Raw genomic sequence first — 20,589 nt, forward strand, 5'->3', positions numbered from 1 at the left:
AACATTAATCCTACTTTCAGTGTTTCATTATTCAGTCAGAAAACATAGGCAAACTCGCAGGAATTAATAATATCTTATCTTACCTGTTTGGTGTTTACTGCTTGTTGAAGATCATCCTGCAGCTTTGGAATTTCCATTAAAGTGGTCTCAAAGAGTTTTGGCAATGGCTTTTGGTCGTTTATGTACTTCTGTTTCTCTTCATTAGTCATATATTCTAATAATCTAAACCTAGATTTCATTTGTTCCTGAAGTGCTGACAGTGACCTGACCTCCTCCTGCACAATTTCAATTTTTGCTTCTTCAAACATTAATGGATGTCTTAATCGATCCCTAAAACTCTTGAGCCAGTCTACTGATACTTTAATATCAGTTTGAAAATCCTTATTTCCCCTAAAACCTCTCTCACATTCCTCTATGTGTGCATTAATCTTTTGCTTTAAAGTATGAAGTTGTTCCTCCCTGAAGATAACCTGAGTTTTAAGGGTCTTTGAGTCAAAGTGCTGATTGAGGTCATCATTTTGTGCTTTGAGACCCTCTGGATAGGAACGAACCTCTTCAAAACATTTTGATAGATTGTGTAGAGTAGATAATCTCTCCATGGCATCTGCCTCCTCATCTCCATTGGAGTCAAATTTGCCAAGCTGTTCCTTGAGTCTAGTAATGCTATAGTCCATTTTCTCAACTACTGCTTGATGGTCATTTAATATGTTTAATGTTTTCCTTAATTCTTTCATCTTACACTCGATCTGCAAGTTAAGACTGCCGTGGAGATGAACTAGCTGGTCAATGACTTCAGGAGCATATGGCTGACCCATGATAAGGAAATCCTGAGTTTTAACCCTAAGATCTTTCATTCCCTGAAACAGATTTGCAAGAGCTTTCATGAGATCTTCATAGTTGCTGTGCAATCTTTCTCCCTCTTCTACACTTTGGTTGGCTGAATTCATCTCTAAACCATCACACTTCTCCTGAAGTTCCTTCAAAGCCTTGCGTGTGGCCTCGATGAGGGACTCAAACTCCCTGCGCTCCAAAAGCACTTGTTGGATCCTGTCGCATTTCTCTCTGATCAACAACAGCATGTCATTGTATTGCTGTGGAAGGCCATTAAGTTTCTCATCTAGGTAGCAGTGGTCGACCTCATTTAAGGTGGGAAGTATCTCCTGTCCTGCCCTTTGGACGATGAGCAAAAGGTTTTCATACTCTGAAGCATGATCAAGAAGCTGTTGGTATTCGGTTAACTGGTTCTGAAGCTCCTCGTCATTCCCGCTCAGGTCAATAATGGGAAATGTAGCTACCTCTGCTTGTTTTAGCCACTCACAGATCCTGTCAAGGTCCACTTTAAAGTACTTTCGAATGACTAGCGCTTTCTCCAGATGCTGCAGATGCTCCATGCTCTTCTGCAAGGAAGCCTCAAAGGTAACTTGCAACTCCTCCAGCTTCTGAAGGGTCTCCTTCTTCTCCTCGTCAGTGGCATCCTTCACTAATTCTCGTCCTTGTACCCAAAGAGAAGTAAGCTCCACCTGGTATGCTCTTAGGCTGCTAGTAAAACTCTTACAAGTTGACACCTGCTTGTGCAGTACATTTGGTAGGAGAGCGACATGATAATCTGCAAGAGCCCTCTGCTCTTGCTTTCTGATCCATTCAGCTGCTCTGTCGAGGGCTTGTAGGAACTGCGTTCGTTCTGTAAATACTTTGCTGAGGCTTTTACGATACTGAGCAGCCTTAGTTCCAAGCGATTCTACTTCTGTCTGTGCTTCATGGATCAAAGTCTGCAGTTTCCTCCTTTCATTAAGACCTAGACGAGAGGAAAGACTATTGGCATCTGTCACGGCCTCTGCCAGAAGCTTATGTTTGGCCTCCAATTCTGCACAAAAGCTCAAGTGATCAAACAGAAAGCTCTGGGCCAAATCTGGAGGGGGGCTGGTCTTGAGAACCTCAGACAGGGATGGCTGCTGCAACTCAGCCCACTCCTGAGCCTCCCGCAAATGGTCCTCGATTTGACTGAGTTCTTCCAGTGTTTGCGCTGAATCTTGTATTTTCTGCTGGACAAGCGACTCCACCTGGGTCCAACGTTGCTCCAGGTAACCCACCTGCTCCTTAACCAGGTCTCTGTCTTCTAAGCTCAGACGAGGCAAGATCCCATGCCTATTATTTCTCAGGTCATCGAGCACACATCTCTGGTCCTGCAGGTCTGTGGATAACTTCTTTAAGGCATCCAGACACTCAGTTGTGCTCTCAATATCTCCCCTAGAAAAGATTTAGTGTTTTTGTGAAAAAAGAGCAGACTGACAGACAATAATGTCTGAAGAACAACACATGGCAACTATCAAACATAAATATGTTGTGCAAAATTTGAAAGGAAATGTTGCATGCCTGGCCAATTGATCCCATTTCTTGGACAGCTGGTCAAACAACTCCTCCACCATACAAATGCAGTCATGATAGTCCCCACTCCTCTGTAGATCCTCCTCTTTCTGTTCCAGCAGCTGTGCAGCCTGTCTGCCCAGATCCAGCCAAGCACAGCGCAGCCGCCCAACTTCCATAAGCTCAGGGGACTCCTGACCAGCCGTTAGCCTATTGATGCTCTCTCTCAGCTGGGTCAGATCAACCTGCCTGGCTCGCATCTCCTGGATAAAGTCCTTTGAGGCATAAAATATGGGGTGTTATTAATAAATGCTGCCTGTCTTTATTTGATATCCTGCCAAATGGACAGCTCTGGATGACACCCTCTGTCACTGGCAGAGAGTGAGCTTTGAGGTAATTGGGGTTTTCATTCAATCTATTGTTGACAATTCTCAGCACATCCGGAGATGGTAATATGTGCTATTTTTCACACACAATGAAAGGGTCTGCCTGGACGCTGTTATTACAGGCACTGACAAATCAATTCACACATCTATAATTACACCCAGACGAGTAATCTGGGGAGAAATCTTTATTAATGAATGAAGCTTCCTGCCAGGAAATGTAAGAGAGGGCAAAGCTCACCAGAGCTTTCAGCAATACATAATAGACTGCATCTGATTAACTGATATACTGTACAGATAATGTATAAAACTTGTGCATAAAGTATTAATGCAATATAAAATTTGTTGTAGCTTTTTTCAAAAATCTAATATAACCCCTGGTTCATACAAATAGGTAATCATAGTTGTTGTCTTCTAATGGCTGTCATCTGGACACATAGCTGTTGCTTACCTGAGCCTGGTCCAGCTGGTTCTGAGCAACCTTTGGCTCAAGCTCAGCTGGCCTCCTTAACATGCTCTGGAGGAGTTGTTCGGCCTCAAGAAGACGACACTCAAGGTTGGAACGCAAGTCTTTAATCTCTCTCCAGTTATCTGCCAGTTCTTGAGATTCCAGCATCCTTTCCTCAATCTGCATTAGGTGGAAAGCATCTCTAAATATTTTCCAACCAAATCTATGTTTTTTTTAAATGTATTTTCATGTTTTAAAATTGAAAGTCTGGGTATGGGACAATCTTAAATCAATAAAATCTACACAAACATCTTTTGAAAAGTAGCAAAAAATACATCATAAAAATATTTAGAGGTTTTATGTAAAGCATTCCCTGGTACTGAAATGAGATGGGAGGAAAAATGAAGCTTCTCTGGGGAATGCAAAAGCACTAAAAATGTTTTTCCTCCTGTCACCCTTTAGGAGCTCCATATAAAAGTGCCTGTATTTGAAGAAGCAACTAAAACCTTAAGTTAGAAAAGGTTTATGTATTCTTAACATTCTATTAATTACTCACCTGAAGTTTGACCTGCTGTATCTCAGCAGCTGTCTCTCGTACCTGATCATCAGAAAGATCACAGGTGGAGCACACCAGCTGCAAATAGGTACTAGCCTGTTCCTGCAGAGTTCGTTCCTGCTTCATCTGATGGGATATTTAAGAGACCCCCCAGGAGAATTGATGATAGTGATGAGTCTGACTTTCTTATACCAACTTCATTGTGCCACTTTTGTGAACACGTACAAAGTAACATTAAAAAGTATACCTGTGCTAGCGCCTCCTGTAGGCAGTGTGGTCTATGTGCAGGAAGCTGTATCTCCTCCTGTACATTTGAAAGCCACGTCTGACACAGTTGCAACGTATCCCGCAGACTTGCATGCTTCTGCAGTTCCCAATCCAGACTCTGATACACCTGCACAAACAGACACATTTTTGCCTCAAGTCTTAAAATAACCACACTGCATGAAGTGGCCAAAACTAAGTAATTGGTTAAAAAGTGCACCTCAAAGTGTATTTCAAGTAATCCTTAACTGTATAAAACAAGAACAGCGGGACCCTGACATATTTGAGGAGCAAAACAGAAAACGACATGAGTAGAGCATACGGTTAACCATGCTAAGTCGGGTCAACATAAAGCAAAGTCCATTTGACAGGTGTTGAATGCTCTGGCATCCCTAATCCCGCGAGCAGAAAAGCTGACGCTGATTGACATTCTTAATTCACGAGCCCTCGCGGGGGGCAGGCAACGACAGGCTTGCTTTGGCAGACGGCAGGAGTTGGCAGAGCACATGCAGACTGAGGAACTCATTGACCAGACTGCCAGGTGGTGGGATTTACCGGATGGCATTGTTCTGGCAAGGTTGGCACAAGATGTTGGTAAGGGGTATAAACTAGCAAACCAGAAGGGAGGGGTTTTATCAATGTCTCGGCTTGTTTTGACGGAATTGGACTTGATGGGCAAAATAAAACTGGCACCGGGAAGAGGGCGAGGTATTAATAGACTGGGTGGTTTGCTCAGAAAGTGACTGAGCAGGCAGTGTGTCAGATGGCAGAGAGTAGTTGCCATATTAGGGGTGCTTGTGATTAGGGTTCTTAGAGGAAAGCAGGTGGCAGCTTTTGGTAGGATACTGCAAGAGCTGGAGTAGGGGGGAAATGGTGATTTGCAAAGGGGGGTATACGTGCTCACTTTCATTGCCATGGGCTTTAATGATACGCTTTCATGGAGAAATGATTTCTTAGTGCCTCCTGATGGGCCTCCTTGTAATGACACTGGCACGCAGGAGTCAAAATGTCAAGCACATTTCATTGCCAGGCATCCCCAGTTTATTGACTGCGTAGTAAGGGTTGTTTAATCTGATTTAAAAGGCAAATACACTGAAAGGAGAATTTTGTCAACACTTTACTGGACCTGTGCAACTAGGAAGCCAAGCAGGGTGGATTAAAATAATCAGGAGGTTCTGGAAGAGTGGCAGAAAGTTGGCACATGCTTCAGCTTGCTGCTGGAGCAAAGCTTTGATGTGAGCAGAGGGACAATAAACAATGACACCAGCACAATGACTGGAAATCATACAATTAATGAGCACTAAAACTAAAAAATTGCAATATAGTAGAATTTACTGGAAACAACTGATAATAAATTGCAATATAGTAGAATTTACTGGAAACAACTGATAATAAATCAATCAATAAATAAATATAAAAATAAATATTACTTGTATTATTCATTGTTTATTCAATTATTTTTATAATATAATATAATATAATATAATATATAATATATAATATATAATATATAATATATAATATATAATATGTAATTTTCCACCAAGCCAGAGGCGTTTTTTAAATTTTATTTCATGATTTGTTAAATGTCCATGACATCCGTCCCCATGTGGTCGATAGAACATAATTGGCTGCTTTTTAACAGCTAGTTAATGTTTGCAGACATTTTTACAGGCCAATAACGGATACACCATTGTGTCCATCATTAAAAATCACATAACCACACTTCTGCCTATGTTAACTGTCTTTATATACTGTTGTAGGTCTATATGCACAGTGAACATCGGCACAGTGCTGGTCTTGTGCTGGTGTGTTGGCAAGTAAACTCACACGCTGGGCAGTGCTGCAGATGGCAGAGTAGCTGTCTCTTGCTCCCTGCTGGTGGTTCTGAATCTGCTGGCGAAGCCGAGCCTGGAGGCGCTCGCTGCAACCGGACAACAGCTCCTCTCCCTTTTCCTTAAGTGTAGCCAAACGCTCCTCAAAACCTGCTATCTCCTCCATAATAGCCTGAGATCAGACGATATGTGCAAACATTAATTTAAGCAAAAGGTTCTCATAGTAAATGCTTTGTATTTTTGTCAATACCAATATTAAGTGAAACTGTAATGACAACATTTTTTTATGTGTGTAAACAAAATGCAGGTGTGTTTGGATATGTATAGGGCTCTTCTGTGAAGCTTTGTGATTTGTCACCTTATGTCTGGCTAGCTGCTGAGTGGCAGCTTCCAGGCCACCGCCTGATGATGGGTCAGGAGTCACCATCCTGCTCGACATCTGCAACAGCCAACGCTCAATTTCCTGTAGATCTTTGTGGTACGCCTCCTGTTTCTTAACCTGAGCTTCCAATCTGTGAACGTGGGTCTGAGGAAATAGATTTCAATTGCAGAAATGATCGAGACATTTGCAAGCACTCACACCGAAGCACATATATAAACACACAGCTGGAAACTCTCATGCTATAAAGAGCGTCTGACAGCTGCAAGCATGAGATGGATCATTTGAAAATGAGTATTCATGGTACTGATTGCAGGGTTAATGGATGCCATCTTTGAGGAAATAGCACATAAAGCCTTCAAATTATTATTCAAAAGCTTAAAAGGGTAATAATCTACACATTCATAGAAATTTGTTTCTCCCCACTCTTTATAATTTGCAATTTAGTTTTAAATGATTCTATATATGTAAGACTGTTTCCCATCCAAATTCCTAAAAAAAAAAAGCATTGATATGTAAATGCTGGAGGTCATATATTAATGTTCTAATATCACAGCATGTTGTGAATTACCTGTTTTGCTGCTTAAGTGTCTATAACATGCTGGGTGGACTGAGTAGTGAGCTTTATGTGCATTATGTACGTCAGCATATGTAACTATTTCACAGTAGAAAATATTTTCTATGATATGTTGCATTTAAATGATTGTTTTTGTAGTCTTTGCGGGCTCACCTTTGCTGAGCTACATAGCTCCTGGTAGTCGGCCTGTAGTCTGGTCATGTTGTCTGTGATGGAAGGGGAGTGGAGGAGGGTCAGCAGAGTTTCTCCTTTCTCTAGCACAAAGCTCACGGCAGAATCACGAGATAGCAACGTCTGCTCTACAGCCTGGACACAACAGAACAATGAATACATATAAAAATACACATACATGGATAATTCAGCAAGGACACATTAAAACGGATCAAAAGCTAAACAATTTTGCATTGTTACAATGATTTCAATTTCTAATAAATGCTGTCCTTATGAACTTCAAATTCATTGAAAAATCCAGAAACAAAATATGTCATTAATACTAGGCAAAAATACTAAGCAACACAATTGTTTTTAACATAGAAAATGATAATAAATGTCAGTAACACTTTAGTATAGGGACCAATTCTCACTTTTAACTAGTTGCTAGTTATTAGCATGTCTATTATTAACATATTGGCTGTTAATTAGTGCTTATAAAGCACATATTCTGCATGACCAAATTCTACATCCCTAAACCTACCGAGTACCTAAACGTAACAACTACTTTACTAACTATTAATAAGTAGCAAATGAGGAGTTTTTATTGAAGCAAAAGTCATAGTTAATAGCTTGTTAATAGAGGGAATTGAACCTTTAAATAAAATGTGACCGAAATGTGACTTGAGCACCAAATTAGCATATTAGAATTATTTCTGAAGGATCATTAAAGATCAGGCTGCTGAAAATTCGAATTTGCCATCACAGGCATAAATTACATGTTAAAGTATATTATTATAATAGTAAACAGTTATTAAAAAATTATAATTTGACAATATTAAACTGATTTATGTACAGTATATATGTATATTACATATATTTTATATTTTTAAATAATTTACATATCTCATCAAAAGATCATTGACAATTCTACTTATTTGAAGTGATTAAGGGGACTACCACTTTTGTGGAAAGAGCTAGTCACAAGTACAGATTTCATATCAGTTAAAGACAACAAATCACCTACCTTGTACTTGTTCAGCTGGGCTTTTCTCTGGTAAAGTTCTGCTTTGGGTTCGACAGTGGAACAGAGAAGGGCTCGAGTCTCCCTAAGCCACTGCATTTGGCTCTTGTAGCGCTCTTGGAAATCTTTATAGAGCACAAGGCTTCTTTCCAGGGTTGCATGCTCTTCCCGTAGCCCCAGAATAAGCTCTTCGAGCTGTGATCGGCCTGTTTGCACTTCCCTCTCTAGCTTGGATGCTCCAGGGTCATCCAGAAAGGAAACGGCCTGCTCTGCACTCTCTCGAAGTGTTTTTAGCAGGCTGTGACCTTGATCCATGTCACCCTGCAGAGACTGACGGGTGAGAAAGTCTTTTAAACAACGAACGAAAAGGGTACAAAAAAAAAAAAAAAAAAAAAAACAACAACAAAAAATCAATAATTTAATGAGCAAGAGGAAAGATATTTATGCCTTCCCCAGTGTGCAACCAAGACAAGTATAGAATTTCCTATTTCTGACAGCTTCTGATCCTTTCAAATCACATGGAGCTACAGGTTTTGAGAGCGCTCCTCTGAAGTGGACTTTTCTGATGGGTACTTTGAAGCCTCCCGGGCTCCTGACACCTGTGTGCAGAGACCCTGCGAGGCCCCGGTTAGAGATATGGGAGGAAGACCCAATTACCCAGGCCTTAAAAGGTGCTTCCGCAGTGGGGTTTCCCTAGCAATGACTGTACTTTGCCCATCCTACTCCTTTACCTTTAATCAGGAAGCTTCTCTATATGATATCAGCCTTTTGTCTCTACAAAGAGCAGCACATGAGAGCTGGACAGCTGGATCTAGAGCCACTGCTGTGGTACTGACAGAGAAAGCAGCACCAGTGTTTTAATGACCATCTCCACACACAAATAAGGAAATGAGAAGCTAGTGAGGCGAAAAAGAAGGATAATTGGGCAAAGAAATATGATCTGGCGATAGAAATGTACACTTAATTGGCTGTTAATTATTCACAAAAACATGCATGTATACCGTTGACATTACCATTTAATGGAGTGGGTGTGCATAAAACACAGATAGCCTCTATTTGACTTTGCTAGTAGCATCTGTGGGGCACTGTTGATCTTGACGCGGATTATATAAGTAACCAGTATAAGCAAATAAGTAGTATATGTGTATAAAGGAAGAGAGTGTGCTGTTGAAGCTGCAAGGGCTTAGCTTCAATTAAACAGTCTCTGCCAGCAGGTTTCACAGACAGACAGTTCCTTCATCTCTGCTATCACAGTGGGGGAGTGTGTGAAGTGGCTGTGTGCACGTGTGCACGTAGGGTGTGATAGCGCTAAAGCTTTCTTTTGCTTTGTTTAGTAGACATATTGATCATATACTTAAGAAGACAAAGAGACTCATACATGTGCACACACAGAGAAACACTGGCTCTTACGGTCTCAAATATGAGCACAAAACTGTGCCAGGCCCACTGAGAGTCCTAGTCTGTGGTGTGTGTGTGTGTGTGTGTGTGTTTGTAATTTTATCAGGCCAAATCAATAGCTGTTAAACCACAGGATAGAAAGGGTGACAGTTTCATCTGTTCATCTAAACCTTCAACTCTAAAAGGAAAAAATAAAAGCCATAGAAGCATTTATTTGCTAAATTAAAATTTTTGTTCTTTTAATCTTAATTATTTTCATGATTTATTTATTTAGATGTATATATATATATATATATATATATATATATATATATTAATGCTTTCATACGATTAATAGCATCCAAAATAAAAGTTTTTGTTTGCATAATATGCGTGTTCTATGTATATTTATTATGTTTATAGAAATACACACACATACAGTGTATATTTTGAAAATATTTAAATATATATTTATATTCATATAATTTATATTATAAATAAATATGTTTAATATATAAACAACATTTTTCTTTTTTTATATATATATATACATAAATATACACTATGCATATACTTACATTATGTAAAAACCTTTACTTTGGATGCAATTAATCATGATAATCGTTTGACAGCACTAATATACATGTATATTTATAAATGTGTGTGTGTGTGTGTGTATATGTAAAATTTACATGGACATGCTACTGTATATTCAGTACCAGTAACATTAGTGTTTTGACTAGGCCATACCTCTAGCCTCTTCATTTTCTTTTCCATTGTAATGCGATCGAGAGCCTCTGTCCTTTCTGTAACGATTTTGAAATTCTTCCTCGCAGTGCTCAACCAATCAGAGAAGGTCCTGAGAGCATTTTGAGCATCTGTGATGTTCTGCATCTCTTCCTGGAGCTGTTTGAGTGTATCCTGAATGATGGGAGAATAAATCAAAAGGCTCACTGGTAAGATCGCTCAGAATTCTGTCTCATCAGCATGAAGTGTTTTGATCGATCCAATGCCGCACACTAGCTAGCGGAGGCTAAGCTATTTTGCCGCATTTTTCAGTTGACATGCAGATCCCTCATGCACGTGGCACCAATTAACGCTTTTGCACTGTGCCGAGCGCACACCTATCTGCAGAGACATAATAGCTCTTGACTGCAGAGCATGTGGCGGCCTGTGGTTTCTCACAGAATAATTACCCGCTCTATTTTGTGTCGCAACCAGGGTGTGTGTGCATGTTAGAGAGAAGTGGGCAGGAAGGAGAGGTGTTACAGCAAGTGTTAAAAACAATTCTGCTGTTACCACAAAAGCAGCACTGATTGATGTGCGAGATTGAATCCTATATTGTTTAATTACAAGCTAAGGTCTAAATGTGGGAGACATTGATTTTTCCAGTGTGTAGGTTTTTTTTTTTTTCCCAGAGGGTCACAGGAGGTGGTTTACCAGGTTGGATAGCTTCCAATATTTAGATGGCTGAGAAATTATACTCATTGGTCTGCTTTGGCAGCAAAGTGAAAGGTGAGACAATGACACCAGGTTCTATTAAAAGAAACGTCATTGTAGTTACAGAATATCAAGTAGAAATTCAAATTTAATTGAACTGAAAATGTTTCATTATTTAGCTAATTTAAAAATCAAACAACACTTTAACAATGATAAATAATAATAACTGCAATAATTATTCCAGATAAAAATAAAATGTTTATTGCATTTCTGTACTTCAAAAACATATAACAAGTGGCTAATATGAATTATAAGGGAAGAGAAGGGGTGAAAATATAATTTTAAAATGCCAATGCAAAGAAAAACGCTAGAAACTGTGTTTTTTATCATTATTTAAATACTTTTATAGTATTTAGTAATATTTTGAATGAGCTATTTTCATTTTTTTATATGTATTTTTATTATTAGATTGTATTTTTATTAGCTTGGTTTTTATTTATTATTGCTGCCCTTGTTTCTGTGTTTCTTTATTTGCTCTTTCCTGTATAAATTTGGGGTCCCTGATTAGCTCAACATTTGTTTCCAGCTGTGTTTATTTAATTATCTTCATTTCCTTGTGTACTTAAGTCCTAGTCTGTGCAGGCTGTCTCTGTCGAGTGTACTCGGTATGTTCATGTGTTTCCTGCCGTTCCCAGGGTTGGATCTACCCTGTGTTCTTGGATTACAGATGGTTTCGTTTATTCCTCGTCTCCATTGTTCCTCACCATCACAGATTGTGACAGAAGACCCGAACTAAAACTGTAACCACTGTGTGTCTACCCTCCGTTTGTGTTTCTGTGTTTGTTCCCTCAGTTTTTTGTTTCTGTAGTGTTCCTCCATGGATCCCCTCCTTCGTCCAGAATATCTCCTCCTGCTGAAGATCATTCAAGCGCCACACCAGACTATTTCTGGTGCTCACCAACCTCTCCAGCTACTTGGACGACACGCTCTGTGTGTTCTATGACACCAGATTAAACTCTGCGTACAGAGTGCCGTCATCTGAGGAAGGCCCTCGAGCGGGGATCTCGCCGGTGACACTCCAGACCCAGAGCCCAGTCAACCATCACCCAGCTGCGCTCATCATCAGCCCGAGCCCACCACTGATGGAGAGCCAGAGCCTGCCGCAACCGCAGAGCCATCGCCAAAGAAAGCAATAGAGCTGAGGATCACCATGGAGCCGGAGGCCATAACATAAGTCCAGGTGCAAGAGCCTGCTACAGAGCCCACTACGTGGGAGAAAGTCACGGACAGAGGACCTCTGCCCTTAGCACCACGGTTGAGGGTGAGCAGAGTATGGCGCGGCGAAAGTGCCAATATGAAGAGAAGAGGGCTCCCGTTACCAAATTTCTGGCCTGAAGCCCTGGAGGCTCATAAATGCCCAACCTCCCAACCTCTCCTGCCTCCTCCTCTGCTGTCATCTGGCAGCCCCTCTTCTTGCCCTTATCCCACAAACTATGTGGTGCAAGCTTCGTGTGACTGCCATCCTCCAGCATCACCATGGCTGCAGTTTCCCTTGACTCCGCCTCCAGCCTCTAAGCCCCGGACTCTGCCTCTGCCCATGGACCCGACGGCTCCACCATGGCTCCTAGTTTCCTCCTCTCCGCTGTGGTCTAGCAGTCCACTAGCTCCGCCAGGCTCCCTCATCCCTCCAGCTCCGCCTTGGTCTGGCATCGACCATCCTGCGCCTTGAGACTCCACTCCTCTGGCTTTGCCTCGTTCCTTCGTCCCTTCAGCTCCATCAGGCTCCTTTATCCCCTCAGCTCCTCCTCAGTACTCTGTCGCTTCGGCTCCACCATAGCCTCCCACACCTTTGCATTGGTCGCCGGCACCATCTGCTTCGCCTAGGACCTCCAAATCCTCCCCGTCACCCTGGCTCATCGGCTGCCCATATTCGCCTCAGGCTCCTCTTTCACCTGCTCCGACACCATTGGTCGGCCCCCTGGAGTAGGAGGCAATTCCAACTCCATGGCTTTTCCTTCGTCGGCTCCACCGTGGGTTGACATTATGGCTGTGTCCTGGGTCCAGCTGGTCTCCTCCTACTCCAAGCCCCTCCTGGCACCTCGCTGGCTCCTCCCTCCATCGTCTCCTCCCTGGACTCTGTCTGTCGGCCCCCTCGCGGGTGCTCTACCTTCCGGGAGGGGGGCGATATGTCAGGATTCGGGGCTGTTCTGTGTCGTGTTTTGCCCATTTCTGTTTCTGTGTTTTCTTATTCGGTCCTTCCCCTATCAGTTTTAGTAATTTAATATTGCTGTTGAAACTTATTTTATTTCAGTTAGTTTAGTTGCCAAGACAACATTTTTAATATTCATTTAAGTTTTTTAAATTTACTTTTATAATTTATTTTATTTGAGCTTTATTTCAATAAAAAAAATTGGAGTTAACAATAGCACTGGGAAAGAGATTGAGTGAGGATTTGGGGAGAAAACTGAGCCCCCCAGCGTAAATCAGAGGAATAATTAGTGGGATATTGTTCGATCCATGGAAAATAAGGCACCCAGATTGTAAAACCACAGCGTCAATTGTATTTTTCACACTGTGAGCAGAATTAAAAGAAAAATCCAAGAACCTGCAATATGAATATGAATGGCATGCGTCTCTATAATCAACAGGACAATTCAAACAGATAAAAATAGTGATAGAAAATTATAACATTTATAAAATTATTGTTTTATGCACATTATTTGTGAAAAAGTAGTAAAAGGCAGCTTACTGAATGCTGCTGCATACTTTCCTGAAATAATCAAGTACATCAAAGTTGTAAATGTACAAAGCTGACTTGCCTGTATCTGTAATAGCAAGGCATGGTAGCGGGCAGTGAGCTGGGTAACCCTGGTACTGATCCGACCACTGACATGAGCATCCTCGACGACTTGCTGTGCAAGAGTACTAAGGCCTTCCACCTCGGCCTGACGTTGAGCAGCCTCAATCTGCCACCTCTGAAATAAGGGAATGATGGGAAAAGATCGATACATATCTACATGAAACCATAGTACTATAAATCTGAAACTATCAGGCAGATGTATAATGCATCATACCTTAAGGTGTTGAAGCTGTGCCTCTTTTGCAGTGACATCAGAGCGACGGTGGCTTCTCACCTTAACCTTGAGCTCTATGTCAACCAGCCACTGGTCTAAGCTTTGGAAAACACCTTCTAGTTTCTGAACCCTTGCGAGAGCCTGCTCTACCTGGAGTTTGGTCTCGCCGAGTCGGTCTTGGTAGCCCTGCCATTCCGTCTGTGCAGTTTCCAGAGCCCGATCCTCAATTTGAGGGGCACCCCATGGAATGACTCTTTCCCGACTGGCAAGAACGGAGCTGAGCAAGTTATGTCCCTTAGGGCAATGAGACTGGAGCATCTAGATATGTTTTTAGACAGAAAGAACAAAAAGTAAAAATTAGGTAGTGCAGAATATTTCTATCCTATAATATTAAAGCCATAAAAAAATCACGTTATATTAACCTGCAGTTCTTTTAACGTGTTTTCCAGAGCATTTACATCTTCATCCAGGGGTGAGAGGTGGGCCAAACTGTTCTGCTCCTGTTCCAGCCAGTCTTCAAACATGTGAAGCCCACGCTGATACTCTTGATGGAGCAGAACCAATTCTTCTGCCTTACTGACAGCAGCCTGAAACACCAGCAGAGTATATTATTTCAAATTATAATAATACCACAATAAGTACAAACTTAGCTGCTGCTTGGTTCCAGAAGCATTTTACCAATTCTTTTTCCCACAGAGATAAAAAACTTAAATAAAGAGTTTTGAGCCACAAACCCCATGCACTAGATCCATATACAATTTTCATGTGCAATCCTGGAAGGTCACTGCTTAGCTCATAGACTGTATAAAAATCATGGACATAGTGTCCGTGACGACACCCAGAGGTTTCCTAAGAGCGTTAGAGAATCAAAAGTAGGCGGAGCCAGCCGTCGCCATCTTGGCAGTGCGTCACCATGCATCCCTCACGGATAATCAAAATTGGTTGCTGAAGCCACGCCCACCTAGCTCGACGACGGTCACAGCAGCGGAAATTCATTCAGCGGAAAGTCATTGCAGAACTTTTAGGCTTAATATAATTTAAACGGCTAAGTTATAAAAAAAAAATCCCCCCCTCACAGTAGTCATGAGGGGAAAAATTAGCTATATATATCAAACTAATTTTTTGAACCAGTATGTAACCATGTTTTTTCCTGCTGTAAAGTTGGTCATTGGTCGATGAATTACTTTACCTTGTTGGCTTCACGGGAGAGAGCGGGAGGTTGCAGCTTGGCATAGCTCTTTGGCTATTCTGTTTCCATGGTAACAAAAACTTCTCTGATTGCTGAATGTTTTTTTCAGGGTAATATTTGGTGTAGCTCTTCACTGGAAATTTGGTTATTACATTTTTTTTATTTTTAAAAATGAAGTGTAAATCATACTGATTTATGGCTTCTTTAAAAACATTGCTCAGCAACTTCAAAGCTGTCTGTCTTTAAATATTTATGTTATTGTTAAAAATCAATTTCCCCTGTCGGCAAGACTCTACTGTTGCACTCTATAACCACTGGTAGGTTTCATCATATTACGTAGTTTGTGCTGAATAATTCTTCTTGACCACTCAAAACAAATGTAAACACTGGTCTGCTGCCTACAGTCATGACATCTTTGGCTTACCTTGGCTTTATCTTTAATGGCTGTATATCTCTCACTGAGCTTCTGGATCTCCTGTTGGGTGGCTGTATGTTCAGTCATGTTGGAACCCTTAGTTGCAATGGTCTCTAAAGGGCTAGAGTGGCTAAGAACTTCCTCATAGAGGAGCTGTACAGAGCATAGCAATAAAAGTGATTAATACTTTGAGATTTCAATTTTTAACAGAACTGTAAGAATAAACAACTGTTATCTAAATAACAAATCCAGTATAAAATGATGGTATTATAATCACATTATATATCCTTGTGCAAGTATGCACATGAAATGTATGAATTACTTTAGCACGGCCTAGATTGGCTGTCTTGTCCCTCATTTCTGCGTAGTGTTTGTCGGAGTTTCCGAGGCTCTCTTCTACTCGCTCCATCCAGCACTCAAACTGACAGACATCTTCCTGGTAACTGGTCCAGTGTGACAAGGCACCTTCCAGCTGGCTGTAAATTCAACACATAAACGAGACAACTACTACTTCCACTCAGACACTTGATGAACACGCATCTGAGGAAATAAAGATAAAGAAAAGTGATAGACAGGACTTTTCTGACCTTTTGCACTGTATGGATGTTGACAAGAGTGATTCCCAGGAGTCTTTGAGGTCCTGGATCTGCTTGCGAACCACTGGTACACCCTCGGCCGAGGTGTTCCTCTGGACAGACTCCCCTCTGGTGATGAGCATCTTTAGTTGGATTTCTCTTCCCTGACAAGCGGCCAGTAAAGTCTGCAATCAATTAGAAATCCTGTTTTACACTCAACATGTACAAATGAAACGTACAAACTAATTTATGAGTGCCAAAACCCTTGAAGGTTGTCCTTATGATTTAGCAACACCTGTAAAACAGTAAAATGTGTATACTAAATGACAATGTACCTCAAGCTGGCCCATTCTGGTGATAAGCACACTCTTGTCAGATGTGGGGCAGCTGCAGGTCTTGAGGACCTTTTGGGACTCTGAAACCCAGTTCTGAAGTTCCTGAAGGCCCTGTGAAAATAGCTGATGCTCCCCCACAACTCGTTCTACCCTTGATACTTTCTCCTGCAGAAAGTGGGTGAGAGAAGTCAAGACTAGAGTAAAAGACTGGACAAATGAAATCTATTTTTTACACAGGTCTCATTAAATATGCACATTAATGATACAATATTACAAAAATCCTTTATTCAATTCTTCAAATCATTCAATTATTGTTATCTAACAGTTGGATATTTAAATTGTGCATATTTCCTAATTTTAAATTTAGATTACCTTTTGGAGTGATTTAATTCTCGCTTTTTTAATAACATTTATTATTTTTGGTTAATATTACGTTTTTTAGCAAATGTCAAAAGATTTTTATACTGTGCTTTTTCAAAAGTTTGGAGTTGGTCAGATTTTTTAATAAAAATAGAGTACAAAATTCAATAAACTGTAAAAAAAACTGTTTTCTATATTTTAATATTTAATATATATTAATATTTTTGTGAAAACCATGATACATTTTTCATCAGGATTCTATGATAAACTGAAAGTTTAAAAGAACAGCATTTATTTAACTAGAGAAATTCTATTGCAACATTTATTACTTTACAATCGCTTTTGAAGATTTTTTTTTAAATGTAAAAAAAAAAAAATCACCATTCTGTCTGCTAAATTTTAAATTATAGACAATGTACACAATCAGTCAAGAAAATAGAAACAAATGTAATTCATCCGAACTAGTGAGAAAAGAAACGCACAAATGCAACAGATGACTTTCTCCGAAATAAAAGCATATCAATAGAAACTCACCACTTTCAATTAGCATTTTATATAAAAAACCTTTACACAGTCTCCCAGATTCAAACTAAACCTGTTACTTAGAGTTAAATAAACAATGAAAAATGTAAAGCATATAGTAACTCTCCTGACAGATCTCAACAGGTCATTAATAATGAGCTCAACTTTAATCACAATCAGTGGTAACAATGAAAGGGCAAACACAGGACTGATGAGGTAAACAGAAAGGTAAAGGAGGTTACCTTAATCAGATTGCTCAAGGCCAAGTAGCATGCAGCTAGCTGGCAGACCTGATGCACAAAGCTCTTCCCAGCACCCTGACCCTCCCAGAGGCCATGTGCTCGCCCTCTCAGCTCTGCCAGTTCAGACTCTCTGGAGCGCATCTCTTCCAGCAGCGTCTGAGGGTGTGCAATCAGGGGTCACACAAGGATAATGACGAATGTTCATGCCATGAAAAACCACACTAATAGCCAACATGAGCTTTTGAACACATCCTCTGAGATGGACAAGTCCCGTTCTCCAAACAACAAAAAACTTTTACTAAACACACTTAATACATTATGGCACAAAAGACCACCACAAGCAAATTTCTTCTTTTCTCTAGATGGAAAAAGAGCAGACTGTGAAATTGTCAGTTAGGCAGACACAGTTCATGATAATAGAGTCTATCATGTTGGGTGCACTCTGGGGATAAAGGGATTAAGAGGGAAAGTGGGTAAAAGCAGGGGAAGGGGAGATGGGAGGGGATGGATAATCACTCAGAGGACATCCACACACTGTACAGATACACTGTTGGAAATGTAATTGCCAACAGAGCAGACAAAAGGGACCAGCAGGCGACAAAGCAATACAAAAATAGAGATGAAAGATCTTGTGATAAGGCAAAAATAGAAATGTTTATCTTTACCACCTCTATTCTACATTCATGTTATTGTCAAATTGTTCATTGGAGGTTTTGTTCTTTGAGAGCAGTTGGAGAGTGAGAAATTAATTGCATGTCAGCTTAATCCTCAAATGTGGCAAAAAGCTTGACTCAGCGGAATCATCATTGACAGACATGGTTTATTTCATTATCTCCAGCAGATCCTACTTCTGTTCAACTCATTTAATTGAGCTTAAGTACTGAAAAATCCACTGCCACAGTTATAGCTGATTTCATCTGATCATTTAATTACATGTTTAAACAGCTAGATTGTGTTCAAAGGACTCGAAAAGAAGAAAAATGTGTTTTTAATAATCTCCAAATGTTCAATGCATAACCAATTAGTCATAAATCAAATGTTCTTCTGTCAACAAATTACATTACACTGATTTTCAAGGTAGAGTCAGTGAGGACGAGAATCTTAATAGAAGTGATTGATTTAATTCTGGCAGATCAAAGCTCTTATGAATAAGTATAAATAAATCAGTAAGGTTATCTTGGTTTACCTGAAGTTTGGAGAGCTCTAGTCTTTTGGCGGGCAGGTCATGGAGGCGAGCGCTGCTCTCCTGCACACTGATCTCAGACCTGTTCAGCCAGTCTTGAAGGGGTTCCACACTTGCCTCAAAGTCCTGCATCTGAGACTGCAAGACCTAAAAGAACATGTTCAGAGACGTTACATGTTCCTTAAGCTGTATATGGTTTTTAATTTAGAATTAAATAAATAAAATATTCACACTTTATTTTAAGGTCAAATTCTCTCTAATAACAAATGATTAACTATGACTTTTGCCTCAATAAACTCCTAATTTGTTGCTTATTAACAGTTGTGAAATTTAGGTATTGGGTTGGATTAGGGATGTAGAATATGGTAATGCAGAATATGAGCTTTATAAGCCAATATGTCAATAATAGGCATGCTAATAAACAAATAGTTAATATTGAGAACTGTTCCCTACACTAAAGTGTTACAAATTAAATTAAATTTGCAGACACTTTTACTTATTAAAAATTTAATGTGAGCGGGTATTAAAAATAAAATAGTAATATGCAGAGATGTCTTTAAAAAATTCACTCAAACTCTACTAAGCTTTCTCTACTACTAAAATAAAATAAAAAACATTATACATAAAATACGCAGAAACGAATGTTGCAGTTCTCTCTATGCAGTTCTACCTGTAAGGCCGTCTCTCTTCTCAGTAAGCTGTCCATCAGGCTCTTCCAGTCATCTTTGGCTGCATTTACTTTGGTCCTGATCGCCTGCACTCTGTCGGCAGGCATCACGCTACTAAGCTGCTCTCCATAGGTCAGGACAGCATTCAGTCTGGTCTGGCCCTGCTCCTCGTCACTTTTGAACTCCTGTGGAGCAGAATGAGCAAGACGTCAGCCACACAGACACAAGTAGACTATCACAGAGCAGAGGGCAGCAAGTGCAATGAGTCACGTCCAGACATTGACAGCCACCCAGCAGGGATCTCTCACCATCTGTGAGGCGTGCACGTCCCGTCTTTTTTCTGTCCTTCTCCACTCTAACGGTACAGATGCAATTATGTATGACCCAAAGCATGTCTGCCGCTGTGTTGGTGGTTCAGGGCAGTAAGCCATGCGGAAACATTGTTCCACATTTGAAATGTATTTGATGGTAAATAAAAAATGAGGAGCGTTGTTTCCATCTTTCCTTCTCGGTAACCCTGTTCTGCATCTTTCTTCATATATCCCCCTTTTTATTGTTATCCATGCTACATCTAGGAGCACACAGAGTCTGTGCTGATCTGTGCTTTTTTTTCTCTGCTGATTGTGGAGAAAATATGTGCAGTATTCTGTGGAATGAATTTATGTATGGAGACAAATGCTAAAAAGAGGTTGAACTGGTTTTGCTTGAGGACCCATATTTTTCACTGGACGGCAAATGGCGACCGACTACAGTGCCAAAATAAGCGTAAAAATTGAATTTTAATGGTTTTATGGTCTCAGCAACTAAAAAATTTCCACAATAACCACACACTGTGGTCAAAACAAATAATGTTTACCCTCATTGCAAGTGAACTTGTATTTTGGTTGGTATCTTGGTTGGTGAGGACATGTCATGTAACCTGTACATGTTGGCATCTGCCTAATGTGTCTAGCTAACTGTGACAGAGGAATCTGTAGCAAAATACTGATTGGACTGTTACAGTAAGTCTTCTATGTCCATAAAAAAGAGACAGAGAGTAAATATATTATCCTTTCTTTTTCTTTTTAAAAATTTGTCACCACATTGCATTAAATATACATTTTAAATAAAATAAAATTATAAAACAAATTACACCTCAAACTGTAACTGCTCAAAATGAATAAATAAATTGTAAGAAGTAAAAAATTCAATACATTTTAAGAAAACAAAACAAATTGTAACAAAATAAA

At 40.2% G+C, this 20,589-nt stretch overlaps 1 protein-coding gene across 1 annotated transcript in view; it reads right to left on the reverse strand.

The window, feature by feature from the left end:
• Positions 1-20,589, reverse strand: part of syne1a (spectrin repeat containing, nuclear envelope 1a) — a 111,894-nt gene that overhangs the window by 44,944 nt on the left and 46,361 nt on the right. Inside the window, 20 exon segments of the mRNA XM_026291110.1 lie at positions 84-2,247; positions 2,374-2,639; positions 3,199-3,375; positions 3,752-3,877; positions 3,999-4,145; positions 5,846-6,022; positions 6,209-6,376; positions 6,960-7,112; positions 7,984-8,310; positions 10,108-10,278; positions 13,617-13,772; positions 13,872-14,189; positions 14,294-14,458; positions 15,485-15,628; positions 15,798-15,951; positions 16,063-16,235; positions 16,386-16,550; positions 17,510-17,665; positions 18,696-18,839; positions 19,363-19,545. Coding sequence (XP_026146895.1) covers positions 84-2,247; positions 2,374-2,639; positions 3,199-3,375; positions 3,752-3,877; positions 3,999-4,145; positions 5,846-6,022; positions 6,209-6,376; positions 6,960-7,112; positions 7,984-8,310; positions 10,108-10,278; positions 13,617-13,772; positions 13,872-14,189; positions 14,294-14,458; positions 15,485-15,628; positions 15,798-15,951; positions 16,063-16,235; positions 16,386-16,550; positions 17,510-17,665; positions 18,696-18,839; positions 19,363-19,545 — 5,634 coding nt within the window.

This window comes from Carassius auratus, chromosome 20 (genome assembly GCF_003368295.1).
Source record: "Carassius auratus strain Wakin chromosome 20, ASM336829v1, whole genome shotgun sequence".
NCBI classification, from domain to species: domain Eukaryota; kingdom Metazoa; phylum Chordata; class Actinopteri; order Cypriniformes; family Cyprinidae; genus Carassius; species Carassius auratus.